The 26,684-nt window shown below is 47.9% G+C and overlaps 7 protein-coding genes across 9 annotated transcripts in view; 3 read left to right on the top strand and 4 right to left on the bottom strand.

Annotated features, from left to right (window-relative positions):
* The window catches only part of LOC125952341 (mesoderm induction early response protein 1), a 12,361-nt gene extending 6,824 nt beyond the window's left edge, over nucleotides 1-5,537 (bottom strand). The window contains exon 1 of the mRNA XM_049681784.1: nucleotides 5,414-5,537. The gene's annotated coding sequence lies outside the window, so the exon portion shown is untranslated. The remainder of the gene's footprint in view (nucleotides 1-5,413) is intronic.
* A 1,809-nt stretch (nucleotides 5,538-7,346) lies between these two features.
* On the top strand, nucleotides 7,347-8,429 carry LOC125952412 (syntenin-1-like). Its single transcript, XM_049681871.1, has 4 exons — nucleotides 7,347-7,604; nucleotides 7,667-7,905; nucleotides 7,960-8,223; nucleotides 8,295-8,429. The coding sequence occupies exons 1-4, from the start codon at nucleotides 7,464-7,466 to the stop codon at nucleotides 8,341-8,343; spliced, it is 693 nt and encodes a 230-aa protein (XP_049537828.1). The 5' UTR covers nucleotides 7,347-7,463; the 3' UTR covers nucleotides 8,344-8,429.
* A 971-nt stretch (nucleotides 8,430-9,400) lies between these two features.
* LOC125952284 (integrator complex subunit 1) lies at nucleotides 9,401-16,300 on the top strand. The gene has a single exon (XM_049681671.1). It carries the CDS (start codon nucleotides 9,485-9,487, stop codon nucleotides 16,154-16,156), a length of 6,672 nt encoding a protein of 2,223 aa, XP_049537628.1. The 5' UTR covers nucleotides 9,401-9,484; the 3' UTR covers nucleotides 16,157-16,300.
* Nucleotides 16,301-16,521: 221 nt separating this feature from the next.
* On the bottom strand, nucleotides 16,522-19,847 carry LOC125952333 (transmembrane protein 184C). 2 transcript variants are annotated; one of them, XM_049681774.1, is made up of 5 exons: nucleotides 19,333-19,847; nucleotides 18,653-18,689; nucleotides 18,288-18,565; nucleotides 18,000-18,206; nucleotides 16,522-17,920 (listed from the first exon to the last, which is right to left on the bottom strand). In XM_049681774.1, the coding sequence occupies exons 1-5, from the start codon at nucleotides 19,581-19,583 to the stop codon at nucleotides 16,948-16,950; spliced, it is 1,746 nt and encodes a 581-aa protein (XP_049537731.1). In that variant the 5' UTR covers nucleotides 19,584-19,847; the 3' UTR covers nucleotides 16,522-16,947. The 2 variants fall into 2 exon arrangements, with proteins under 2 accessions (XP_049537731.1, XP_049537732.1); XM_049681775.1 differs by lacking the exon at nucleotides 19,333-19,847 and adding an exon at nucleotides 18,878-19,230.
* A 114-nt stretch (nucleotides 19,848-19,961) lies between these two features.
* On the top strand, nucleotides 19,962-21,161 carry LOC125952378 (cell division cycle protein 123 homolog). Its single transcript, XM_049681828.1, has 2 exons — nucleotides 19,962-20,695; nucleotides 20,766-21,161. Exons 1-2 carry the CDS (start codon nucleotides 19,996-19,998, stop codon nucleotides 21,131-21,133), a joined length of 1,068 nt encoding a protein of 355 aa, XP_049537785.1. The 5' UTR covers nucleotides 19,962-19,995; the 3' UTR covers nucleotides 21,134-21,161.
* Nucleotides 21,162-21,230: 69 nt separating this feature from the next.
* Nucleotides 21,231-23,528, bottom strand: LOC125952347 (phosphorylated adapter RNA export protein). 2 transcript variants are annotated; one of them, XM_049681791.1, is made up of 6 exons: nucleotides 23,336-23,528; nucleotides 22,552-23,240; nucleotides 22,340-22,437; nucleotides 22,164-22,255; nucleotides 21,824-22,082; nucleotides 21,231-21,761 (listed from the first exon to the last, which is right to left on the bottom strand). In XM_049681791.1, the coding sequence occupies exons 1-6, from the start codon at nucleotides 23,387-23,389 to the stop codon at nucleotides 21,481-21,483; spliced, it is 1,473 nt and encodes a 490-aa protein (XP_049537748.1). In that variant the 5' UTR covers nucleotides 23,390-23,528; the 3' UTR covers nucleotides 21,231-21,480. The 2 variants fall into 2 exon arrangements, with proteins under 2 accessions (XP_049537748.1, XP_049537747.1); XM_049681790.1 differs by having other exon boundaries at nucleotides 22,340-22,449.
* A 1,400-nt stretch (nucleotides 23,529-24,928) lies between these two features.
* On the bottom strand, nucleotides 24,929-26,260 carry LOC125952437 (ejaculatory bulb-specific protein 3-like). The gene is made up of 2 exons (XM_049681898.1): nucleotides 26,111-26,260; nucleotides 24,929-25,881 (listed from the first exon to the last, which is right to left on the bottom strand). The coding sequence occupies exon 2, from the start codon at nucleotides 25,873-25,875 to the stop codon at nucleotides 25,486-25,488; it is 390 nt and encodes a 129-aa protein (XP_049537855.1). The 5' UTR covers nucleotides 25,876-25,881; nucleotides 26,111-26,260; the 3' UTR covers nucleotides 24,929-25,485.
* Between the last annotated feature and the right edge of the window lie 424 nt (nucleotides 26,261-26,684).

Consider the following 26,684-nt stretch of genomic DNA (forward strand, 5'->3'; position numbering starts at 1 on the left):
TAATGATAGTCGGCTAAATGGTGCTACAGCACTACTAGCAATGGAAAGCGAACAGACACTCCAAACTTGCCACCTTGTGGGTGCGTTTGCCCTGGTGAATCGTTCCGAAACATTTGAAAAATGATTGCATAATTGCTATTCCATCCTACCCTTCTCACTCAAAACCAATGGCCTTTAATGCAAATCTCTAAAACTAACAGCACAAATTGGCACTATGAATACAACTAAGAGACAAAACACGTCGACACTGATTCCTCTACCACAATGCGACGAAGAGGCTACTTGAAAGGAACTGAGAAAAACAAAGAAAAAATATGACTATTTATATCTAAGTACACAATAAAAGGGCCTCCTCGTACCTCGTAGCAGTCCGTGAACAACGTATCTAGCTGAATTTGTTACTTTTGCGTAAGAAAAAGTTTATCCACGGTGGCCATGTTGCGGCCAAAGGATTGTTACGAACTACGATCACTACCTTTTTCACCGGTTGTTGCTAGATACTGTTTCCGATTTGTAATGAAATATTCCTCGATCCCCATTGTTTCATCTATCCCGTTCGTCCGTTTGTGCGTTTCTGCTCTCTTTAATATACTGACTTTATGCTAAGGCAACAACAAAAACAATAAAAACACAAAAACAAAAGCTAAAAGGCAAAATCCCCCGCATTGTAAACGGCACAAAAGAACATTTATAGCGAAGAATCATCCACCGGAGTGTGGTAGATGTTGTTAATAAAAAAGGAAGGAAAATCTACTAACAACTGAGTCTCTCTTAGCGGAGATTTCTTCGTGCAAGAAACGAAGAGGAAGAAATTGGCGAATGATTAAACGATTGGGCTGTCCTAAGCGAAGTAAGCTAGCACCTCTTACATGCAACTGTGCTACTAATCCTCAAGCAGCAGCGGTGTGTAGTTGGACGAATAATGCTTGTAAAACATTTTGTTTCTAAAATAGATGTAAGAATCAATGGTTTTACTATCAATCTCCGCCCTAAAACACCCCTCTGCGTCTGACAGTGTAGCCATGACGTAAAAGCAGCATCTCTAGCGCGACACGAACACATCCCTCGAGTTAACCTTGAGCCACTGATCTTCCCCAGCAGGACTCACTGTGACAAGGAATAGGTGACCCCCCAGTCTTATCATTAACCATTGGTACAGTGGTACCGGAGGAGGGATCCTTTTGCCACATTTCATTTAAAAGTTTGTGACCGTCTCAGGATTGGTTTCAATATTTTTCGGTGATTGCTTCACCACACAAGGCAGCAATGGACACGGGTCTGTAATGCAGACCTAGACCTTTCACTATCAGGCACAAGCGATGCGCGCTACAGCGAAAAAAATTCCAAAACATCGCCGGCTTGAGGTCTATGTTTGATAACACAGGACTGTTCTCATGCGATGCTTGTGTCGCGCACACTTCCCCATGAGCGGCCACACGAGCATTTAAATACCGTACCGATTGATCAATGATCTACCCAGTTGTACGGTGATCGTCAATCGAAAAGCGTCTGTATTCAAAATATCACTCGTTGAGCCATCATGAAGCTGCTGTTCCTGTTGAGTTTCTTGCTGTGCGCGTTGTTCGCCGCGGCCGCAGAGTACTCCTGTCCGGCATGTCCGGCCAACTACCTGCCAGTTTGTGGCACCGACGGCAAAACCTACTCGAACGAGTGCGCGCTCGTATGCACGGTTGGACCAGCAGGTGTTAAAGTGGCACGTTCGGGAAGTTGTTAGATCCGTTCCCGCCGAAGAAGCCAACCGAAAAAGCAGACGTGAACACATACTATCCCGATGGTCGGAATTAATAATGATAATCTCAGTCGTACTGCAGAAACGCAATTGTTTCTTTTGTTAAATAAAACGTTTTAAAAAAGTAACATAAACCATTGTGAGCCATTTTTATGTTGTGAGATCGTGCCGAGCCAAGCTCTTTCAATAAAAAATCAAGTAAATCCTGATATAACGCGGAATCCCATCTTGGCCCACCCATTGTTCAACTGATTAACAAATAGCAGATTGTTGAAATACGAACAAGACCAATAGTAGAGAAGGAATACGAGAAAGAAAGTAGTTACTCTTAAGCATGCTCGCCGAATTCTATAACGATGCTGCCTTGCCGTAAGAGATGTACAATGAATGTTGTTAGAATCCTTAAGCCCTTAAAGTGAATGTTGAGACTACTTCTACTGTCATTATACCCATGCCCCAGGCTGGCTCTGTGTGCGACTATAGTAATGTAAGGTGCGAACATGAACCTTAGTCTAATGCGCAAGCCCTTCAGTTCTCACTGTTGATTAGTTTCCTTATTACCACAGATGGTAGCAGACGGACAGTCAAAACACGGTGGATAGACGAGAGAATCTATGCTAAAGATGCAAAGCCTACACACTAGACACACGCATACATACATACATAACTGAAACGAACACATTTTTTCTAACATGTCTGATGGAGGGACCAGTCTTTTAAGTTTCGCCATTGCTCATACCGCACCAAGAATCATCAATGCAGTTCAACAAGGGTCCAACATTTGTTGCTCCAATGTTGTCACACTGATCCTGAATCTATTTTCTATGAATAATAGATCACCGTATGCTTTGACGCATCGTGAATGCCTATAATCCTTTATTTAGAAACCTCTTAACTTGTTCAACGCCTTGTTTAAATACTTTAACCTACTGAACACTTTTCGGGAAAACAGTTCATTTGTGAATAACCAATTAATGGCTCACAAACACGAATTGAATCGTTGCAAATGCCCATGAGGGAAAACGCTCCGTTTGGCAAAAGTAAATCCAGTTTGGATCTTGTATTAGCAATCATCAATGACTCCTCTTGACCATTTTTATGATACGATCGCGTTCTATCCCAGATACTTCTAGCCATTTGCTCCCTTTGCATATTGGATGTTGAGTGCGAGGCATATTCCGAACATTTTGAAAGCCAATGAGCAATGGTGACGTAGCTTAGCAGTAAGGTACCATTATCAGCTGAAATTGGGATCATAGCTTTATTAAAGATAGGATTAGTACGGAGCTGGCAGGGTGAAGTGGCGGGCATTGTTAAGCCCCAGAGGATACACAGGAGGGCACAACCGAAGATGGGGTTAATTCTGACCATCGAAAGTAGTGATCGCCTGGCACAATTGGCACAATCATCCACACCAAACGATGGCCGCCGATAAAGAAGAGTTTGTAGCGAGCGACCCACGAAACTTGTAAATAGGATCGGTACTCTATATCTCTCTCTATCAAATGCACTCGTCCAGTCGGCAATGGCGTCATGGAAGGCGGCATACACTGCTTATCTCGGTGTCACCACTTACGAAATAACAACATTACCCAAAACATCCATTTTCTCTAGCACAAACACTGAACCCTTTGTGTACCATACAAGGGAACAGTAATGGTAAGGATGTTGGCACGTTTACGTTCACTATCACGATACAGATATCGTCCCTCTCCTTAATATGCATGTGTCCAGATGATAACAAAGAAAAGGAGTATGTAAATACATAAAGTAACTCAGTAAGCCAGAAACAAATATTTTAGACACGGATTAGAAATCTGTCTCCCCTCCCTGGACTAGAGTCGTAGATGAGGGACGGATTGTTATGTCCTTCGTAAGAAAATCATTAGCATATAGCAAGGGCAAGATGAAGGAGGAAATGAAATATTTAGAAAAGTAAAACCATGTCACCCCGCTGGTAGGGATTTATGTGTTAGAGTGCGAAATTGTGCAAACTAAACAGACTATCCGCACTCATACTAGCAGAGAGCAAACCACATAATATAGTGTTAAAATGCATTGTATTTACCAGATGATTAGACTAGCAAAGAAATGATGAGAGGAAGACTTGTGGAATAAGAAGGTGGAAACGCAAACAACAATACATGTAAACGAAACTAATACTGATGTGAATAGACAAAGCAAATAAAATGCACCAAACTAACAGCCGACTACTACAGCAGGCTAGAAAGCAGTTCAACGTTCGAACCGGAGGCCATGCTTGATGGAATCGATTCGAAGGCGCGGCAAGCGAGGCAAGGATACTCTTGCTCGAAGGCAAGGACGCTCTTGCTTCAGTGGAAATATTATAAAATGATAGCTGGGAGTAGAAGACCGAAAGGGTTCAAATCAATTTGATATTTCCGGATAGAGCCCTAGGAATTGTGTGCTAGTAATTTGGACCACGTGAGACCGATTGGTCTATTGAGAATAGTGAGGAGGGAGTGAGGTATTGTTTTACCTCAAGAGGCAAGATTTCATCAAATGATTATGCACTATAGCATCGGTCAAATAGCGACTGCAACACATCGTACACACAGCAGTAGGCTCAACGAAGGCAACCCATTGAAATAGTAGTGGCATTCATTGCAATAGCACTCACCATGCCTCGTCGCATCAATTCAAAACAATTGAGCTGAATTAGGCGTAACAAAGAATCCTAACCGAACTTTAATCTTTCACTGTTATATGCATAATTTACGAAGCAGCAGAAATAGTAACAGGCTTGTTGTTTATGTACCGATGGTACTTGAGCTAGGATGGATCGGTAGGATGGAGCTGCACCTAATTCTAAAGCCACACCCAAGCAACAACTTCTTTTGGCAATCTGCTACAAGAAAGAAGCCATTGAGAAGGGTGGAAACTTCACTAAAACAAATCTAGACTATCATGAACTCTGTACATATTTTGAATACTTTATAACTGACGAAATAAAACATCTATTTAATTCGGTGCTTGTCCTTTTCTGATTCCTTTCTGGTGACATGTGCAAATGACATTCTTTCAGCAGCTCTGATTAGCATTAGCTAAGTGGACTGCACTCAGCTAAAAGCATTTCCGGATATGCTGTAGTTTTGGTCGAGGCTCAGTGGTTCATGGCTACGTAGTTTCTGACTTCTGACTACTTCCTATGGGACATTGTTTCATAATGGCGTTCATTGAATGCGTCGCGTCTCTTTTTGATCTTGAGTAGGATCCTGATGACTATACTACTAGATTCACAGGCAGATGGGAAGCAACAAAGGATTTAATCGCGGGTTCTTTCTCACTATGTTCGATGTATCCAACTATCGAACAACAACCTTAGTTCGGGGCACGAATTCTTAGGCCATGGAGGATACCTACACACTCAGGGTTCTCGATTGGCGTATGATTCGCTTTGCCTTTCTTCCGAACTTTGGCCAATGCATGTGCTCTGCAGAACCATATCGGGTCCCTAAAGTCCCGCATTATTCAACATTGGATTCAACTAATCAGCTTGACTTGCACACAGGGCAAACTATAAAAACCTCATCCCTGCCAAGAAATCTAAAGCCTTCGCTCAATTCAACCTACATCTGCAACAAACTGTGCGTGCTCAACGCACAGATACCAGTTGTATGTGTTTAAGGCTTTAGCAATTACTTGTTCATTTCGCCAGTCTCGTTTAGGACATCTAAAAAATACATAAAGTTAGTCCTTCCAAACACGCGAGACGCGTTACCAGCTGGAGAGGATGCTTGCGCTTCGAATTTTTGCTTCAATCGCCGGGTGATGCCACTTACCGCCTTCTGCAAAAAAAAGCAAAACCAGTTATTATCCATTACGTGTGCCGGTCAAAGAACGCCGAAAACTCACCTAAACAACCGGAAGATGCAACCAGCCGCGCTGAAATCCAATTCACTGGGCTCGGACGCCGGAAGTTTACACGCCTTTTGCAAGATGCACCCCAAACAAAACTCCGTCGCGCGGAATTCCACACACAAAACGCACTCACAGCACACTCACTCGCCGCCAACGCTCCCTCCGTGAAATACGCATCCGTTTTTCAGAATCTGCAGATCTTTTATCACAATTTACGGTAGGATTTATTTTTCACAATTTACGGTAGGATTTATTCACAAAGTTTTTTGTGTTTTTCGTGGTCCGGGCGAAGAAAAAAAAGTTGACAACCTCAATCCTGAGATCTAAACCAAGGTACTTTAAAAAGACAGGTAGCTTCTTAACCGCTTTGACAGGTCACCATTTTCAATTTGTTTGACATTCATAGCAGGGCGCTTTTATCAACAAAACCACGTGAGTTTCAAGAAGAAGAAAAAGAAGATGTGGGCAAGTTTGGTGGTTTTATCAGGGAAAGTACCTGATTTCACTCTTTTTCGAATGTTTAAATGATTCATATCTCTATTTAAGATCATTCGAGCGACCGAGTTGTGTTTTACAGCGAGTGAGCACGGTCCAGGAACGCTAGCTATCTCTTGTTCTAGGCCGGGTGGCAAGACCTACGGACCGATACCATATTGAAACACTAGGAAGAATTTTGAGAATATTTGCATAAACTTCAACTTTCGTGCCATTTTTCGTGAATTTGAACTGTCGTAATACCACAGAAAAGCGAAAACAGCTCCGAAAAGAGCGTTCCCGAAGTAAACATCCCACCATCCCGTGAATGTCAAACTCTGAAGTTTTTTCTAAAATCCGATCGAGGATTTGTTCTGCATAAAGCTACCTGTCTTTTTAAAGTACCTTGGTTTTGGCCGCTGAAGTTGATTTCCGAATAAATTTTGCAGTTTTTAACGATTTTGTTGCTGTTGCTGTTATATTTATATTAAAAATGCAAAAACAATACGAAAAGAACCTACATTTTCGTAAATAAAGCGTTCGATAGCGTCAAGGGTTCAGCGAAAAAGTCCGCGGATGTATAAAAGTTTGACAGCGTGTAAGGGTTAAGCGAAACCGTTTTGGCATTAATTTTTTCGTTTGCGCTAGAGTTTTCGCCCCGTGTGGCCACGGCTAGATAAACGTTTATTTCGGTTATTTCCAGCGCCATCAACTGCCCAACTTTTGCTGACTCACTTAGACGTTCTTTCAAGCAAAATTGATCGCCAAAATGGTGGTTTTGGGCTGCCACAGCGCTCGCAAACGAGCGCCGTCGTCCTCCAAGTCGGTAGTCCTGCTATTCTGGCGTCAATGTCGATACCGTCGCTCCATCTCGATTTGGGCCTACCATGCCCTCTCTGTCCATCCGGAAGACCTAAGAAGACTTTACGGGCTGGGTTATCGTCTGGCATTCTCATGCATGCCCAGCCCACCGAAAAAGAACTGTGATGGGCAGTATGGTATACTACCCGCGTATATGCTAAAGCCAATTGCGTTTGATGAGCTAAGCCAAAGCTACCGACGCCACGAACATCTGTTCGTTACCACGTGGTCCCGGATCGTTTGCGGCGTATCGCGTATGCCGGCATTCGCTTGTGCATCCGCTTTTTTGTCGCGTGTCCAAGCTAAGCAATCCCGAAAACAACCACTGCGATGAGAGGAGCGGCTTATCATTCGTTCGTCGACGCGCAGTGATTGCAGAATGAATGAGGGTTATCAAATAACTGGTATGCTCGGACGCATAATCAGCGTGTTTCGAGAGAAAAAGCACCGCAATGAATCTTCCTCGCCGCATGTAGTCACTCGGCGTCGTTGATCAATGTCGATCGGTTGGGAAGCACAAGATTTGTTTGTGTCCTCCGCCGGGGCTGCAGTTTCTGTTGCTGATGGCGGAGTGATCATTGAACAGGGATGTTCAATAAAGATTACGCGATCAACAACAGCATTTGGATTGCGGGAGGTAAGTGTTCGATCGTTAGGTGGATGGAGACACCATCGCTACTAATAATTGTATGATTTCAGTGGTTGATTCGTAAAGGAGTAGGTGGCAAGATTGGAGCTACCGTTCGTTGCATGGAGAAAGGTCGGTTTGCAATATGCTCCGTTTCCCAGCGATCTCCTGCGTATGTGGCAGGTCTGCGTATCGGGGACGAGTTAATGAGCTTGGGAGAAACGTCGTTAAGGGAGTGCTTCTTATCGGATTTACGTGAACCCTTGAAAACAAACAGACGAAACCACTTAAGACTGTGCACCAAAGACAGGTAAGTTGAATACGTAGAATGCGGAAACACGAACCTGACTTTGAGCCATTGCAGAGCCGGCGAACGCTACATTACGCTGTACAAGGATTCTGGAAAGGGTTATGGTTTCCGGTTTGTGCAGGGGGAAATCACGTTCGTCCGCCCTAACTCATCGGCCGAGCAGGCTGGCTTGGAGACTAGACACCACATCGTAGAGGTAAACGAGGAAGTGGTCGTTGGGCTACAGGACGAAGATATCGAGGCTATAATATGGTCCAGCATGGGAGCGCTTACTCTGTGCATATTGCCGTCCCGATTTTATAATAATCTGTTGTGTAGGTGAGTTTGGGGATTCAATTTTCCATTTTTGGGGTAAATATAAGCTAAATCGCCTTTTTACCTGAGGACAGCTTGTATACTCTAGGCTCTGCAAAACCGCTGGACATAGTGGAGATATAATTATCATCGGAGCATCGAGTCAGTTTGTTACTCAACGATTTAGTTGTGATTTTATGATAATAATTAATAAAACAACTAAAAAAACCTCAATTTTACCACACGTTTGCCGCTCTAAAGACAGTGCTACACAAAGCGGAATCATTTTAACGTTTATTTTAAGCGGACTACACTCGCGCAATATTATTGATCAATATTGTATGTTGCTAGAGGCGGTGCCACACGGGGCGAAAACTCTAGCGCAAACGAAAAAATTAATGCCAAAACGGTTTCGCTTAACCCTTACACGCTGTCAAACTTTTATACATCCGCGGACTTTTTCGCTGAACCCTTGACGCTATCGAACGCTTTATTTACGAAAATGTAGGTTCTTTTCGTATTGTTTTTGCATTTTTAATATAAATATAACAGCAACAGCAACAAAATCGTTAAAAACTGCAAAATTTATTCGGAAATCAACTTCAGCGGCCAAAACCAAGGTACTTTAAAAAGACAGGTAGCTTTATGCAGAACAAATCCTCGATCGGATTTTAGAAAAAACTTCAGAGTTTGACATTCACGGGATGGTGGGATGTTTACTTCGGGAACGCTCTTTTCGGAGCTGTTTTCGCTTTTCTGTGGTATTACGACAGTTCAAATTCACGAAAAGTGGCACGAAAGTTAAAGTTTATGCAAATATTCTCAAAATTCTTTCAATAGTTTCAATATGCTATCGGTCCGTAGATCTTGCCACTTGGCCTAGAACAAGAGCTAGCTAGCGTTCCTGGACCGTGCTCACTCGCTGTAAAACACAACTCGGTCGCTCGAATGATCTTAAATAGAGAGATGAATCATTTAAACATCCGAAAAAGAGTGAAATCAGGTACTTTCCCTGATAAAACCACCAAACTTGCCCATATCTTCTTCTTCTTCTTCTTGAAACTCACGTGGTTTTGTTGATAAAAGCGCCCTGCTATGAATGTCAAACAAATTGAAAATGGTGACCTGTCAAAGCGGTTAAGAAGCTACCTGTCTTTTTAAAGTACCTTGATTTTTTCCCAGAATCGAAAAAAGAGTTATTTTGTGTGCTAAAAGGACAATTTACGGCAGTAATTTAGAAGCAATTAATAGCAGAGACGGAGGAACGTGAAAACCAACTTCCATTATGGATCGTGGAAAGACGGGCACCGGATTGCGGGGCACGAAAAAGCAGCAACTCAGTCACCCCCAAAGTGAGTTGTACGCTCTCGGATCGAAAGCGGCCGGCGGAAGCCGTGATGATGGCAAAACGCGGACCCTGGTCGGCGGGGTCTCGGACCGCAAACGGGAGGCCTCTTCCTCGGTGTTGGCCACCAGCCCCGTCGTCGCGAAGAAGATTAAACTATCGTCCGGATCGGGATCCAGTCTCGTCGGTGGCAGCTCCGGATTGGTCGTGGGGGGTACGAGCAAGTCCTCCTCCGGAGGGGACAGCTCCAGCTCTAGCAGCGTACTGGAGTACTGGGAGCAGTGCGCAATGGACTGCGAATCGGTCGATCTGGCCGCCACCGTTCTGTCGGCGATCGAACAGCAGGACAGCGACAGCGTCGTGGGCTACATCTGTGGGGCGATCAAGCTGCTGATTTCGCCGAAATCCAAATCCGAATCCGTCCTTTCACTCTCGTTGCTCTACCTGGCCCGGCTGAGACCGCATCTATTCTGTAACGAAACCATCACCACCGCGCTGATTGCGGTGCTGAAGCGGGACGGTGGTGGAAACGCGTTCAAAGGTCGCAACAATCCGACGATGCACATTCTGGCCTGCAACCTGTTGGCCCGCGGTTACACCGATAAGAAGCAGTGGCCAGAAAGCTTTATCCGGGCGTACATCGATGACGCCATCAACGATCGTGTGTGGGTCGATTACGAGGAATGCGCCCCATTCACCGATAACATTGTGGCCGCGTTTGGCACGAAGATACCGCCAAAGTGGATGCTACAGCCAGAACTGACCACCCTGAACCCGACGTCGCGAGAAAACTCGCTCCTGGACGATGAGCACTCGACCGATTCGAGTGGTCTTTTCGGGGACGCGCTGGGTCGCGATCCCGATGCGAATCCGCCGCGGTTTGCCCATATTCGCGAACAGATCGAACGGATGGTGATGGACGCGATCAAGGATCAACTGAACCGTCGTCAGGGGCCAGAATGTTCGACGAAAAACTTTCTTCGCTTTCTGTCACTAACCTGTGGCATCCTAGAGGTACGCGCTTTCGTAGTGCCACGGCTCGAGATGTGGATTCACAATGGGAAGCTGGTTAAGCCCGTCCAGGAGCTGCTCACTTTCCTCTGCTACAACGTGACCGGCCAGAACGCGAAGGAACACGAAGTGCTGTCGAACTTGGCCAAGGTGCGCCTCAAATCGAAACCGCTCATCAACATCTTCATGATCGGACTGAAGGAGATGATCAATTGTCAGCCGGACATCCTGACGCCCCTGCTGAAGTACGTCGTGCAGAACGAACTCTCGAACGCGCACAACCCGAACAACATGGGCATGCTGGCCATGATGTTTCAGACGAAACCGACCGAATCGGCCGCCCACCTGGCCGAGATTTATCAGGAGTTTCTGGTGCAGCGTGAAGATGTGCTGCGCACGTTGCGGTTCTTCCTGCGCGAGCTGGTTAAAATGCTGCGCTACGATATCAATTTGCCGGTGTTCTGTAAGGTGTTGCTACAGCATCGTCCCGATCTATCGCCACCGACGCCACCGAATGGAGCCAGCGGCAGTAGCGCCGGCGGTACCGGTGGCGGATCCGGTCCGAGTGGATCCGAGTTCCGTGATCGCATCTTCCATTCGATCGTCGATCTCGTCTGTCTGTGTATGTTCCTGTGCGTTTCACCTCAGATCCGCGAGGCTAATGTGTCGATTCGGAGTGGCCGGGAATCGAAAAGCTCACCGGCACTGAGTGCTTTCTACCAGCAGCAATCAATGATCCAGGATCAGGCCCTGACCTGGATGAAGGACGTGGTGCCACGGATGTTCAAGCCGATTACGGCCGCCGAGTATAAGGCGGCGCTGCAGAAGCTGCTGCTGCTGGATTCACCGGAAACGTACGCCAAGGGTGATCAGTGGCCACCGGAAGCCGAACGAGGGCCATTGTTACGCATGGTGTCGGAGATACCGCTGCAGCAGAACGTGATGCTGTGTCTGCTGCTGATCGGGATCGAAAAGGAAATTCCTTTCTCCATCCAGGACACGATGGACATTACGGAGCAGCTAGTGCGGCGGGCCGGCTCTCTACGCCACATCGATTACCCACCGCTGGAGATCACCGATCTTAAGATCATCGAACTGCTATTTAAAATGTCCGAATATCACCATCCGGACAACATCGTGCTACCGGCGAACTATGAGCCACCGAATTTGGCCATTTCGTCACTTTACTGGAAAACGTGGATCATCCTGCTGCTCATCTCGGCCCACAATCCCTCCACGTTCGGGTCATTCTGCTGGGACCAGTATCCGATGTTGCGGCTGCTGATGGAGATGTGCATCACGAACCAGATTGCACCACCGAAGCCGACGGACGAAGAGCTGGCCGTGGCGGCACTCGAGAAACATCACATCCTAGAGTTCGAGAACCATCTCGCCTCGAATCCGATTACCGAACAGAACAGTTTGCTGCTTTCGCAGCTTATCCTCATGGATCCGCGAGGTGTAGCAAGGCGTCCGCCGAACCCGGTGCTCGATCAAATACAGCAACTCAACGTGAGCCATCGGTTGGGTCATCTGCTGTGCCGAAGTCGCAAACCGGACTTACTGCTCGAGATCATTCAGCGTCAGGGGACTTCCCAATCAATGCCGTGGTTGGCCGATTTGGTGCAGAACTCGGAGGGTGACTTTAACCATCTGCCGGTACAGTGTTTGTGCGAGTTTCTGCTCGCCAACGCCGGAATGATCATCGTTGAGGCAAGCAGAGAGGCGGAACTTCTGCAGTACCTGCAACGTGTGCTGCAGGATGAAACGGGCGAACATCAGATGATGGTGGGCGAGATATTGGAGTACTTCCTGCGGCGACTGTCGTCGTTCTCGAGTGCTTCGCGCCAATCAGCTATCCGGGGGTTAAAGTTGCTGCTGAAGGTGTTCCAGGAGGAGCACGATCCGGGTGCACCACCCATCGAGACGAACCAATCTGGCGACTGGCTGCTGCGCTATCTGCCCATGATACCGCCCTTTCCGTATGTGCGAGCGAATGTGATCGTGCAGCTACGGGCCGCATGCCATGTCGAAAACATCCCTGAGCTAGTAATGGTGTACATACAGTTTGTGGCCGCCCATACGGCGCACGATGGCGAGGAAGCGATGCTGGAACACGTTATGGATATGTCGCATCTGATCGTCGAACGAACGACCGTATTCGCTAGCATCATCCCCACCGTGACTGATCAGGCCGAGGCGCGCATACAGACGCTCAACTGTCTTTTCGTGATGTTCAACAACTTCCTTATCAAGCTGCGCGATGCCAAGAGCATCCCACAGTCATTCACCGAGTACTCGGATCTGCTGCTGGTACAGTTCGCCGACGAAAGCCAGTGTCACATTCACCTCAACATCATCCAAGCGTTCGTGATACTGCTGACGCACTCATCGTTCATCTCGGTTGCGGGTCAGATACTGGATTACTGGTTCCCGGAAGGTGCACCGCCACCGCAAGCCTTCACGATCGATACGGCAGAACCGGTGCAGATACTGCCCGATTGGCTGAAACTCAAAATGATTCGCAGCAACGTGGAACGGTTGGTGGATGCGGCCCTGCAGGGTCTGACGCCCGATCAGATTGTGCTGTTTGTACAAAACTTTGGCACGCCGGTGGCCTCGATGTCGAAACTGCTGGCCGTACTCGACCGTGCCGTTATCGAGCAGTACGAGGCGGTGAATGCGGCAATCCTGAATAAGTGTTATCTGGCTCAGCTGATCGAGATACAGCAGGCACGGGGTGCCAAGTACGGTCACATCTCCGTCGATTCGCTCGGACTGCAGGCGGCACTACGTGAGGCGTCCGGTGAGCACAAGCCCGATGAACCAATGGCCACCGAAACTGCTGAACCGGAAACAGTACCGGCCGGTGTAATGGAACCGTATCGTATCGAGCTGCTTTCGGGGACACCGCCGGTACCGCCGCGTCGTTCGGTTTCTTCAGACACGAAACCCGCCCCAGGCGTCAGCAGCTCAAAGACCAAGGAAATCGAGGAAGCAGTCGAACTGGTGCTGACTGGTACGCTGAAGCAGAGCGGTGCACCCGCCATGGCAAAGTACCGGAAGCTCATTCAACGGCTGCTCAACAGTGCCGGTGGCTCATCACGCTCGCGGCACCCGAAGGCACAGGAGTATGCGGCCAACAAGACCGTTGCCTATCTGGGACGGATAATGAAAAGTCCGCAGGGGCAGGGATTGATAAAGGCGCTAGTACAAAACGCCCAAACCGTGTGCTTCTTCCGTGCGCTACTCGAAACGCCACCGGAGAAGTTCGAAAACCTCAACTATCTGCTGCACGTACTGGGCGAGATCATACGGTTCATGAATCCCATCTCGAACACGGTGCTGCTCGAGGTGCTCGTTAGTAAGCGTCAACAGTTGATAAAGATCGCGCAGAAAGATGCATCGAATGGGACGGCTGGTGGTGGTCAGGTACACCCTGGCACAGCATCACAGCACCCGGTCTCGGAAGCCGCTGTCGTCGATGGCGGTTTACTGGAGGTTCTGACAACGAGCAAGGCAGGAGACGTGGAACGGCGTGGTATGCTGCAACTACAGCGCACAAGTCGAGAGGAGCTAATCAGCGTTGCATCGACCCTATTGAAGGATAAGGGTGTCGTAAAGCAGGAACCGGAACCATCCACTAGTACGATCGGTGAGAAGATGGAGATCGACGGAAGCGGTACACCGATGCTGGTGACCGATGGTAGTGTGGATCAACATCAATGCGGGTTGCTGGTGGACTGGGTAGCTGATGCTGACTCGGAGCTGATCCGCATCGACAAGCGTTTACAGATGGAGCTCCTGTTTAGCCGTAGTTTGTCCAATTCCCGGCCCTACCTGCTTTCCCTGATGAGTCACCAGGCCAGTTGGGCTACATTGCACCAAACAATCGGTTTACTACTGGATTCCTTCGACGCTTCGTTCGATCCCAGCTCCGTGCTGGACTTTGTTGATACGCTGACTCGGAACCCGCGGCTGTGGCAGGGCCGTGACAAGGCCGTTCCGAAGCACGAACAGATCGAGTACATCTTGAGCTTGAGTGAGCAGCAAACGTGTACCTTCATCGATTACATTCTCGCCGAGGATGCGGTCGACAGGACGACAACGATGACGACACACGGTGGATCGGTCCGTCGCCTAGGCCAGCGTGTGCGGCTCCTGCTTCACTGTCTACCGACCAAGTACAAGCTTCTTCCGAAAATGGTCGCCTACGTCGAACGCCAACTAGCGGAGCCCGGTGAGCGTGGTCGTATGGGCCGCCAGTTTCTGCAGCAACTTTACCTGCATCTTCCAACGATGAAATTCCTGTTGCCCAATGTGGGCCGAAGCATTAATGGCAGCGTATCTGCGACTCCCGGGACCGGTGAGAGTGTGTATGAGGCGAATGTTCAGAATGTTACAGGCGGCTGCTTAGCCGATCGATTCACCTACTACATCCTAACGACGATCGCAAGCCTCAACAATCCGCGCGACTTCCAGACGATGTCGGCCGAGATGGAGCTAATCGCTCGCAAACTGGCTGCTTCCCATCCAACGCTTCTCTTGCGCCAGCTTCCCGTTTTGGCCGCTCTGCTACAGGGACGTGCCCATATGGATCTTCACGTGCTCCGCTCGGAGTATCACTTCCATTTGTTCCATCAGGTGATGGGTATCCTGGAGCTCCTTGCTCCGCTCGTCTTTCGCGATTGCTATCGGGACGGGCTACACAACGCGCTCGACTGTTTCTGCCAGCTGTTGCGCCATCACGGTACGTTCAAGGAGAGCTACACGTTGATCTACCGGTTCGTGGAGTTTCTGCAATCCTACATTGCCACCAATCCTCCTACGGCAGTCGCGTTCGTTGAACAGTATGCCGATGTATTGTGCGAGTTGTCATCACAGCACTACGATCTGCACTCGCTGCAGCAGCTTGTTCAGGGTCTCTCGATGCTCAAGCCACGCAGTGGGGGCGAATCGGCTACGAAAAGCGATATCATGGCCGATTTAGATATACTTGCTCGATCGGCGCCGGCAATCGGCGATGGATCGACGATCGCATCAACCAGTACCGATCGACAGCTCGTGCCAAAAGCGAATGGAAGCAGTGGGGCGGCTGCAACGGCGACAGGACTTATGCTGGCACCATACATCAAAAACGAGTCTCTGCCAATGCACTGGACGGAACTGGTGGGTGTGCTGCGGTCGCGTGATTGTGACGAAATAGGCGTTCCACTGATGGAGCTCGATGCGCTGTCGATCAAGCGGCCCACTCTGCTTGAGGACATTTTCGATGATGTGGTGCGTTTCGTGCAGCATCCTTCGCCAAACATACGTCAGTTAGCTCACAATTTGATCGTCCGCTGGCTGAAGCAAAGCCCGGGATGCAAGGCATCCAATGAGACCGCCTTGACGGCGTTCGTCCAGTGTTTGAATCATGATGCGCTGAACGTTGCCTACAGTGCACTGGACAAAACGACGGAATACACGCTCTGCCTGCAGGAGTATGCACCACAGATTTTGACGGCGGTCTTCAATCTCGGCATCGGCGGATGCCGGATCAACACGTACAATGCGCTCCGTCGCTGTGTTCAAGCGCTCAAGAAGCAGCATGCTGGCTAGCTGGAACATCGGTCGGTAGAAGTGCCTGTATTCCATTAATTTTCAATCGTTCAAACGAACAAATGAGGCATTGCGGATAACAAACCAGAACTGTACCTTTCTGAAGCGGATTCAAATACAGAATGATTTAGTTATTTTACGAAATGTTTTTATATGCGTATGTTCTTCGTTTAAGGAAAAGCAATGCACCGAATACTAAAGTTTCAAAAATGTATGTCTCTTACATTTTTTAATGTAATCCACCGAGTTGTTCAAAAAGACATGCTAATAACATACAAAAGAAGAAAAAAGCACATTCAATGAAATTAAAGCAATCATTTTCTCATTGTTTCTATCCATAGTGGATCGCACAAATGCCGCATGGATTGTATGAATAGTACATATAAGGTTATCAGATTTTATTGATCACGGATATGCTTAAACTTTTCCGAAAAAATGTTTTCCCTTCGAATTGATCGCCGAAAAAAGCAAAAAAACCCAACCTCTTATGAAAGCTTTTTTCTGCACGACTGGATTTTTGGTTCTACCACAGATACGATTGCACAGTCCTGTATGAGATTAAGGGTGAGTCACTTGAGTAATGGATTACATGGAATATGCTTATAATTTCAAGTGTAACTTGCGCCTCTCTGGAATTCCTAACGAGACAGAAACAAAAACAAACAAAAAAACAAATCTCAGCTCAGAATAGCAACGGCTACACGCAACCAAATATAGCCACCAAATACTGCTGGCTGGCGGGGCTTATAAAGGGAATCCTTACAAGCGACCCTCAACGTTGGCAGTGGGTACTACGCTTTCCGGTTTGGATTTATGTGAATATTGTCACTCGACGATAGGCCCTGTACATCAATGCCTAACTCGTCGTCCGGTGTACTCAGCCAATCACTTCCGTTATTGCTCTCTGATCGCTCCACTCGTGGGTTAATCGTGCTGTAATCACTATTGGACGCTCCACCATCATTCGTTCGCTTTTTCGATCGGCCCTTACTGCCTCGCCCGCTGCTTGTCGTTGCTTCACTCTTCAACGAGAGCAGATTTTCATAACTGGGCGTTTTGCTGAGCTCCAGATTCAAGTTTTTCGCACTAGGGAATTGGTTGAAAATGTTTGGTTCTTTGGGTGCTCCTTCGTTTGGCGTATCGACAAGTTTGGTAGCCTTAGGTCGCGCGATACTAATGCCGCTCTCGAACGCACCGTACCGCTGCTGATTGGTAACGGTGGGGCCACCCTTGCCCGATCCACCGCTAACCAGTTGTGGTGCTCCGGTACTATAGTACATCCCACTCTGGTAACACTGGCTACCGAGCAGATTACCACCGCTGCCACCGGGCGGAACAAGAAACTCTCGCTCCGTACCCGGGTAGGCCATATCACAGTCTCTACCACTTGATCGTGCTTCGTGATAGACGTTGCGACCACGCAAACGGCGGCTCAACGAACTACCCATCTCTCCGAAGTGTTCCGATACATCCTGCCGCACGTCTGACAGGTCGAGCATGTTAAGAAAGGCCGAGTACCAAGGCCCATTACTGCTCCCATTGATGCTGCCGATGGCGATAGAGCTGACCGGGTAGTTCAACTCATACGGTCTATGCGAAAAGCTGTAATGATGGGCCAGAGCGGCCAGCAGCATCTCGAAGCAGATGAGGAAATTTTGCAGCTTTGTCGACAGCTCCAGCTGTGACTCGAACTCGCTTGTGTTGGTGTCGAAGATATCCTTAATGATACCATAATACACGAGACCGTAAATGATGATACTTTGACTAAAAGGGAAAAAAGACAGAAAAGTGTTAATTTAATGTCCATTCTTCCAAAGCGCCCGGACGCATCATTTTGGCTTACAAAAAGGAGAAGAAAATAACCGCCTTAATGCAAAGGAACTTTGGCAGTGGTCGCATGGGGCGCAATTCCTCGCGCGTCGCTCGATAGAACATTATCAGGCAGTACATTGCTATCGACTGAGTACAGTTGTTGACGAACACCAGATAGGGGAATGCAACGGATGCCTGGAACTGACCCTCACCGTACACGTGTTTGATCTGGCATATGCTGAAAGTTGGTCCCGGAGAAAATAAGAAATGATGGTTATCAACAGGCAGACGATGATTAATTGTTTTCTACGCCACCTACCAGGCTATGACGGTGGTCAACGGACGTACGACGGTATACTGCAGGATGCCGTGCTTGCAGTTGTGCACGAACTCTCTTCCCATACGCCACGGTGCCAGCCAGCAGAGCGGGAAGAAGTGGTTCGTGGGTGGATGAGTTTCGAGCGTACGCTCCAGGTCCATACTTAGATTTAGATAGTTAAGTAGGTATTTCATAAAGTTGTAGATCACGTACGCTTCGTAGCACTCGCGTATACTGTCCATATAGATCGACTTGCGTGGGTAAACCAGGCATAGAAGCTGCAAACCAAATGGACGGAGTCCTCATTGTTAGTCATACGGCAAACATCGATGATTGGTTTCGGTAGCGAGAAAACCACAACTTACCGCATTGAGCGCATAGATTGGTACCATCCATAGAATTCTGTAACGAGTCACAAAATAACGAGTGAATAAGTGTCATGATTTTCCAAGAAGCTTCAAAAAAAAAGGGCGGCGAGATAAGGAAACAACATTGCTATGCGTGCGACGTTATCGAAGGTCAGTGAATGGAGTATGCGATAATGACTCATTCCGACAACCAAAAAGGACATCGCTCCGTAGAAGCTTTACCATTTGTGCCTAGACAAAATAAATGTGGAGCTATTCAAAAAACGAATACTTTCATTGAAACTCTATCAAGGAATATGGTTTATCGCTGCGGCGTACATGATGCTAATTGATTGGGAGCGTCGGAACATGCGGAAGTCCGGGATGGAGTATGCCTCGGATCATCTAATCAGAGCAAACGGCAAATGCTCCTAATACCGCTGAGGTGTACGTGGTGATAAGAAGGCGCTCGACAACCAACATAAAATAAACATAAAAGATAGTGCTGGCGGAATGATTCATGGTACTATCAGCTCGTTATTGTTCGCTGAGTAGAGAAAGCGCCGCCGATCCTATCCCGATCGATCGGAATCGCCAGCGCACCAAAATGTTCCACCATCACCAGACTCTAGGTTTTGCTATCATTCTAAGGTGCAATCTCCGTTCTGGGGGTATCGAGGGCAACGTTGGAGTTCTACCTGATGATGTGACGCTGCAACTGCGGTTGAGTGTAGTGGATGGTGTGTTGTGCAATTTGCCATATCGAAATCGGGATGGCGCAGAGCACAAACAGCCCCCCGATCAGGATGAGCTGTCCTTTGTGTGTGAACCCATCCTTGACCGAGTCGACGATCAGCAGCGGGACGACGATGATGACAAACAGAACGTACAGGATCACCAAAAGGGGCCGGAGCCAGGCACGCCACGAGGCCCAGAATGTGCCGCACATAATTCTCGCGTTTCACGGGTTTCCTTCACGCTTTCACTCAACACTCCATGACGACGACTGTTGGGGTTCTCCGCGGTCCCCGACTGCCTTTTGACGCTTCCAGATTTTGCCGATTTTTGATAAGCTGGCTGGCTCTAGGCCATCATTGTTCGTCGCTCGTTGTGCTGCGGACTTTCTTTAGTTCGAGGAGGCGTTCGGATCGGATAATTTGGAATTCACAATCACCACACAAAACACAAGAGGCTCTGAAAAAAATGGTTTGTTTTGGATTTTGACGTTTTCCGAGTTTGGGGTGCTGCGTTTATACGACTCACTTCAAATTGCGCAAAGTCCAGAAATTTACTGAAAAGAGGAAAATTTAAGTTTAACTACTTAGTTTAACAGTAAAACAAACCACGTTCGCTATCCAGCAATGTTGATCCGCAATGTAGAACTAGAGAAGAGGGCCTGCATGTTGGTGAATTGGTACGAGATGTATCGCAAAAACACGATCAGAGCTTGCATCATCCCGGTGCCGGCCGAGGTGCTGGTCTATCTACGGCAGGATATGCTGATCCTGCCGGTAGAATGTTCCAACATCACCTCCGATGTCTCCGACGGCCACCAGACAACACATTTCAACGCATTCGATGATCAGTTCGGGACAGATTCCGACTCCGATGCCGACGATCCGGATCCTCCGCAGCCGGCATTCCCCGCATTTTCCCAGGCGCTTAAAGAAGCCCTCGAAAGCCTGGGTGGAACGGCATTCCTCAAGAGTGATTGGCACTGCCCGAAGGACGCGCAGTGGATAACGCTTGGACAATCGCTACGGGTACGCGACATTACCGATATTTATCAGCTGCTGAAGGCGTCCAGCTTCTGCAAGGAAGACTTCCGCGAGCGATCGGAAGTGAACGATCGGGGTTACCATGTGATTCTGAAGAAATGGAAAGACATCCATCCCGGCTCGGAGTTTCGTTGTTTCGTGCGTAACCGATCGCTGGTGGCGATTTCACCGCGCCACTGGCCATCCTACCACGAGCATATTGCGCGCGAACGAAGCGATATCGTGAATGATATCGTTTCGCTGTTCAAGGAGAAAATCAAGGACACTTTTCCGCTGAACGATTGTAAGCCATCATTGTTTCGATCCGGCCGGATTTTTGCTAAAATGCTCGCACTTTCATTTTCGCCCACTAGATGTGTTTGATGTGTATCGGCCTTCCAAGGACAACGTCATCATCATGGACTTTTCATTGTACGGCAAGGGCCACTCGGACAGCCTGGCGTTCGATTATGATCAGCTGGACGAGGAAGCGACGGTGGCCACTATCGACGAGGAGGATGATCCCGAGTTCCGCTATCTACCGAACGACTGTGGGATACAGCCGATTAGGCGCAACGTTTACGGGTTCCCACAGGATTTCCGGAACTTCTTTCAAAATGCTCCCCCATCCGGAAGTGGAGCAGAAGCGGAGGGTTGTGCCGAGGGCGAGAGCAACAATCTCGTGAATCGTTTGATCGAACAGTGTAACTTGCAGAATCGGGAAGACCAAAATAATGCGTAAAACAATGCAGAAGCATAGCTTGCTGCTGGAAGGAACGAGAATATATCTATTGTTTCGCTAAACACATGAAGGAAACACAGACCACAAGGATCTAAAGTAAGCATTCAAAATAGCGTTTTTATGGCGTATGCGCCGAGAATTCAGCATACATAGTTAACCGGTATTTACATGCAATTCTTGGCTGTACGCTCCGGAAACCAAACCGTTTCGGTTTCCTCCTGTCCTTCCGGCGCCTTCTACATGTTTTTACATTACCTTTGTTCAATACCGGTGGCGAATGAGTGTTAGGCATGCTTGGCGTCTTTATCAGTCCTCTATCAGTCGTTTACAGTTTACTCAAAGGCTTGCTAGAACATGTCCATGTCGTCGCAAGTGATATCGAGACAATCGTCCTGGTAGCTTTGCACGCTTCGTTGCGGCACGCTCGTATCTACGATTAAGTCTGTTTGACCTTCCGCTGCTTGATTTTGATCCTCGATGCCAGTATCGGAGTCTTCTTTGTCTGTTTCCGCAGTTAGCATGCCGATTTTCTCAGGACTAAGCGTATTAACGTGAATATCGCGGGCCTCAAAGTCCTGCTGCCCATCGTAATTCTCTTCTCCAACGGGAGATGGCGGAGGGTTTGAAACTGTGAGCGAAACGGAATACCTTGGTGATGACAGGAATGCGAAACAGTTGGCAATTACTTACGCGTGCTGTTTGTTTCCGCCTTCAGATGCGCCATCATCGGAATGGCAGGTAGTTCGGTTTCGCTCGCTTGTCGATTTAGCTTTTTCTTCAGCTCCTCCACCTTCTTATCCCTGTTGATTGCCTTTGCGAGCTTCCAATCTTTCTGCTTCGCCTTTTTGTCTTCGGTGAAAATCTGTTTCTTCAGTTCCGCATCGACGTCATCGCAGTGCTTGAGAAGGAAGAGGAAAACTCCACCGGGAGTTCTTCTTCGCCATCCTTTCTGAAAATGCATAACGTCCGGGAGAGAGGTTATATATACCGAGTGCTACCTGCATTTTATGCTTTTGCAGCAGAAACTTACCATCACAAGCATTCCACCGTCGGCTTCGATTTTCTGAGTTTCTTTGAACATTTTTAGCGGTATCTCCTTGCCGAGTACTTCTACCACTCGAACTGTATGGGAAAAAGAAAGTAGATGGAAGGATGGATTTTATTATGAAGGTTTAAAATTATTCCTAGCACCGTTGTCATTCTTACCCAACAAATCTGTGTGCTGCTCGCATAGTTTGTCGGCAAGCTCAAAGGCAAACTGTTCATTGCTACATCCGTCCTCGAGATTCAGATCCTGAATGTGCCTGAAAGCAAATCTGCGGCATAATTTACGTTCACTTTGCCAAGCCTTAAAGTAGCCCATCACCGGTGTCATTCGCGCGAGTGCTAGAATACGTTCTAGTTTCCCAAAAACTTACCTCGGGGCACTCTGACCACTATCATCACTGTTCGTATCGGTGCTATTCCGTATTCCGATACGTTCCTTCACACTGACTCGTCGCTCGCGTCCCTCCGCAGCGGCATGTGGATAATGGTTGCGCCCCGTTTTCATGCGCTTGCCTCCACAGGCCGCCGGTCCATCCGAATCATCCGAGTACGACTGCCGACGTTTTAACCGATTGAAAGCGTTTCCACTTTGAAGGCGATCCTTCAGCTTGTAATCGTACGATTCCACATCCCGGCTGCGGAGCGCGTGCGGCGTCACATCGCATCCCCGCATCGTCTCCATCAGCGTGTCCTCTTGAAGACTTTCGGTCCAAATGTTGTATTTGTTGGGACGTGCCTTTTGGTGCGGTCCATGTGCTTGGCCATTCATGGGAGGCCTTGCTGGACTGGGTCGTTTCGGGTGGGGTGGTCGTGTGCGTGCTGAATGGCCGCTCATTCGCTTTGCAATGGCCAAGGAACCAAGGCGAACGTTGCTCGTACTCTCATCCGAGCTGCCGTCGGAATCACTTTTTTCCAGTCCCAAATTATCATCATCATCGTCTGGATCGTCCGAAGCTACATCCATCTGTCGGGAGTGACTCGGTGCCGCCAGTTGGTACTCTGCTTTGGCCAGTTCTGGTCTTGGCAGGGGCGTATAACCATCGCCATCGCTATCGGAGAGCTGTAATCAGTCGGAAAGGTAAGTATCCGAGCGGTAATCGCGAAAATGGAGAAAGATATCTCGGTTTGAGCGGCGTCTTTAGATTCGATTTGTACCTCTCCATCTTCCAGATCTGCGCTAAGCAACTTCGGTGCTTCGTGTTCCATCATTTTGATGCCGCAGATTTATACCAGACCTTTATTTTCCACTCGGCAGGTCGGGAAAACCAAAAAAATGGGGAAAAACGGGAGTAAACGGCGTAATTTTCTGCCTCGATTTTTATAAAACCAAAACAACGGCACAGTGCCACGCATGCCATTTTTCACATAGAATTTGGAATTTTGTTGCAAATTTTGCTTTTTATTTCAGCAAAATGCTCATATTTTATCGAGCGTCACTGTTGAACTGTCACTTGTGCCTAGTGGTTTGCGACTCACTGGGCAACGAGGATTCGATGAAATTTAAAGTTTAAAAATAATCCGCTAAACGGTTGCTCCGAAAGAAAGTCGTTGGACTTGCAAAAATAAGCAAACAAGTGGTTCTATTAACATTCCAAACGTGATTAACTTGATTCATATTTAAGTATTTTTTTAAATATATCTGCTATCATTCAGACGCACTTTTCTATCTTTCTAAAACAACTGCAGTCCCACATGGTTTACATGAAAAGTTATTAATAATGTTTAATGGCTGTTGCACACTTTGTGCATCTGCATTTGATTGTTCAATTCATGCTTCCTACACTGGACATTCTTCCTGCACAATTGCCTCTCAGCTGCTCCCTCAGGTGTCTTGGTCGACATCGTGCATGGTGGAAAGGGAAGAGTGTGAAATCGCTGCAAAATGGCACGCCATTGATACTGTTACAAAATGCTCCAACAAACAAAACCCACCAATGACGACGCGTCCTGAAGATTGGGTTACGGTCAATATTTGCGTGTCCGCATTATTGTCACCGCGCTACTCTAGGCACAGCATCTGTGTTATGCGATCCGTCAATCTCCGAGATGACCATTTCACATCGTCGGGGGGATTTTTGCTCAACATCTGCATCACTGCAACGATTATAACAGATCATAGCCGCACGTAGTAATGCACAAATCGGAGTCGCATTACTGTAGGAACTGAGCCTGCGATTGCAAAAAAGAATCACGTCTCCAAAGGGCGGTACCGGTAATCAGTTAGTATAATTACCACTTTGCCAACGTTGATCACGTTTCGGAGAATCGCGATCAGAAGGTATTCAGGTGTAACGTCGGTGGCAGAGGCGTGTGGAGTGCTTGTTTACTCGACGACGATGATCGCAGGGTAGTTCGCGTTTCGGATTAGCTTATTAAGAGTACGGAAGATCAATATGTCGCGCCGAGAGTTACTCTCGCTTCGCCAACTAATGACCGTCACGCATGGTTTCCGGTTAATGCGGGCTGACCCTTCAATGATCCGAGAAGCAACAACAACAAAAAACGCTCTCTAGATAACGTACGGGAGGGGTCAGGGCAAGCATCTGAACGGCACAAGCAAGCTAGCGAGCATCGCCTTCAGCATCGCTTGTGCTTTCGACTAGAACAGCAGAAACACGCGTAGTAACCTTCATTAGAGCGCATAAATTATCTTGTCCGTGCTACCCCACGCAACTAACACAAGCGCGATGGACCTGTTGATATCATCAGCGATCTCCTTTAAATCACGGTGAAGAAATTGAGAACCGATTTCTAATCATCAAGCTCCACAAAATGCAATGCGCGATATTTATTTTTTCATGTAAAAACGATTTTATTTATATTTTTGGTTCATCTGGTTAGCCCTAGTGTAATTTGGCGCACGTTTGTAAATGCCGCTTTATCGAATGAAGTAAAACACGTATCACATACAGTAAAAGTTCGTCCAACGAAAGTGGTAAGAATGGCAAACTCAGCACACGGTGTATTGATCGCTTCACTGGTATTCGTCGAGGTGATGCAAACGAACTACATGGCCAGAGTGCAGTAATGCAGATCGATCGGTTACCGTCAAGCGATTGCAATCCGGAACAAATTTGAAATGGTTCACTGAAACACGGCATGGAGCACACGTCGAAGCGTGTCCCATTGTCCCTTAATCGTCCTTAGTGGCACAAGTAGAAGTGGCACAGAGAGAGAGAGAGAGAAACGATGAACAACATCGTGGGGGTTGAGCAGGATCGATTATCGACGTGTTCCCGCGGTGTTCCGATGGCATCCAGATGGCTGCAGGACTTGGGTGTAGGAATTTTGGTAGGAAGATGCACCTACTGAGCAGGCAATTCGATGCCAGCCTTCTTGGCATCATCACGGTACATGTTCATGTACTTGCCCTCCGGATCGTACTTCTGCTGCAGCACCTTCCACTGTTCGCTGCGATTTTGGATCATGTATTCGATCACGCGTATGGCACCCGCGCGTTGCTTCTCACTGCACTTAGCACAGTTGGTTTTCAGGGCATCAGGCAGGATGCGCTTCAGCTCGTTACCGTCCGGGGTGCAACGGCCCTGGTCAAGCAGACACTTGTAGTAGTTGTTGAACAGGCGGTCCGACTTCAGGATCTCATCCGCATCGATACCATCGTACTTGGTGGTGTACTTATCCTGGGCAGCTACCGCGGCGAACAGGGCCAGAGCAACGACGACGAAGAGTTTCATGTTTCACTGTGAAAATTGTGGAAACATTTGAACATTAGGATGATGGGTGGACACTACTATCTAGATACTGCTCCAAGAGCTCCGTAGGATTTAGTTTATGTTGGGATTCGAATCGTCCTTTTGACTACTTCCACACTTGTTAGTTAATTCTAAAAGCTTAGATGCAATTCCTTTACGCGATTTGAAGATTGATGCTACAGCGATTATTAGTGACACACTAAGGACTTTTACTAACCGTAAGTTACTGAAACGAGATGTGTAGATTCGCAAAGGTATACCAGAGTACTGTGCTCTAGTCGCTCAACGGGCGGGCCTTATATATTTCTACTACTAGTCACAAACACTAATACTCCAGACGAAGTGAGAGCAAAACCGAGTGCATTAGGATCTGGTCACCGTTCAGACCACCGTGACGACAGCATCGCCCAGCAATAGTAGCCCGCCTTCAAATGTGGAGGATAGTTCCTGCTCTATCGGTTGGTGAGCGTATTAGTGGCTGCACTGGCTAGTGCTATTGGCGCCGGCTCGTGTGCACACCTCGTTACAACTCGTCCCAGCAGCAGTGACGTGCGAATACATAACGCTAACGGCATGCAGTAGTAGTAAACGATTAGGCGTTTGATGTTGGAAGGTGGAGGGGCACACGAGCCGACGTGATCATGAACTTTGAATAAACACCGGGGGTTACGCAGTGCAACTCGATGACGCTGCATCCCGCACCTGCTTTTCGCACCTCATCTCCGTGCGAGCCGCAGCAGCAGCAGCAGTAGCGGATCTCCTTCATCATTGCGTACTGTAAGAAGCTCATA

The sequence above is a fragment of the Anopheles darlingi genome, chromosome 2, assembly GCF_943734745.1.
Source record: "Anopheles darlingi chromosome 2, idAnoDarlMG_H_01, whole genome shotgun sequence".
In the NCBI taxonomy this organism is placed as follows: domain Eukaryota; kingdom Metazoa; phylum Arthropoda; class Insecta; order Diptera; family Culicidae; genus Anopheles; species Anopheles darlingi.

What these genes read in the sequence shown, in the direction of transcription:
- LOC125952347 (XM_049681790.1), bottom strand. Translation starts at nt 23,389, where the DNA reads ATGATGGAACACGAAGCACCGAAGTTGCTTAGCGCAGATCTGGAAGAT. An exon ending in CAGATCTGGAAGATGGAGAG is followed by an intron (nt 23,241 to 23,335) that starts GTACAAATCGAA and finishes GACTGATTACAG; the next exon opens with CTCTCCGATAGCGATGGCGA. An exon ending in ACGGTGGAATGCTTGTGATG is followed by an intron (nt 22,083 to 22,163) that starts GTAAGTTTCTGC and finishes ATGCATTTTCAG; the next exon opens with AAAGGATGGCGAAGAAGAAC.
- LOC125952412 (XM_049681871.1), top strand. Translation starts at nt 7,464, where the DNA reads ATGTCGATCGGTTGGGAAGCACAAGATTTGTTTGTGTCCTCCGCCGGG. An exon ending in CAGCATTTGGATTGCGGGAG is followed by an intron (nt 7,605 to 7,666) that starts GTAAGTGTTCGA and finishes GTATGATTTCAG; the next exon opens with TGGTTGATTCGTAAAGGAGT. An exon ending in TATAATAATCTGTTGTGTAG is followed by an intron (nt 8,224 to 8,294) that starts GTGAGTTTGGGG and finishes ACCTGAGGACAG; the next exon opens with CTTGTATACTCTAGGCTCTG.
- LOC125952284 (XM_049681671.1), top strand. Translation starts at nt 9,485, where the DNA reads ATGGATCGTGGAAAGACGGGCACCGGATTGCGGGGCACGAAAAAGCAG.
- LOC125952333 (XM_049681774.1), bottom strand. Translation starts at nt 19,583, where the DNA reads ATGTGCGGCACATTCTGGGCCTCGTGGCGTGCCTGGCTCCGGCCCCTT. An exon ending in TTGCAGCGTCACATCATCAG is followed by an intron (nt 18,690 to 19,332) that starts GTAGAACTCCAA and finishes GACTCGTTACAG; the next exon opens with AATTCTATGGATGGTACCAA. An exon ending in CAATCTATGCGCTCAATGCG is followed by an intron (nt 18,566 to 18,652) that starts GTAAGTTGTGGT and finishes TTTGGTTTGCAG; the next exon opens with CTTCTATGCCTGGTTTACCC.
- LOC125952437 (XM_049681898.1), bottom strand. Translation starts at nt 25,875, where the DNA reads ATGAAACTCTTCGTCGTCGTTGCTCTGGCCCTGTTCGCCGCGGTAGCT.
- LOC125952378 (XM_049681828.1), top strand. Translation starts at nt 19,996, where the DNA reads ATGTTGATCCGCAATGTAGAACTAGAGAAGAGGGCCTGCATGTTGGTG. An exon ending in CACTTTTCCGCTGAACGATT is followed by an intron (nt 20,696 to 20,765) that starts GTAAGCCATCAT and finishes TTCGCCCACTAG; the next exon opens with ATGTGTTTGATGTGTATCGG.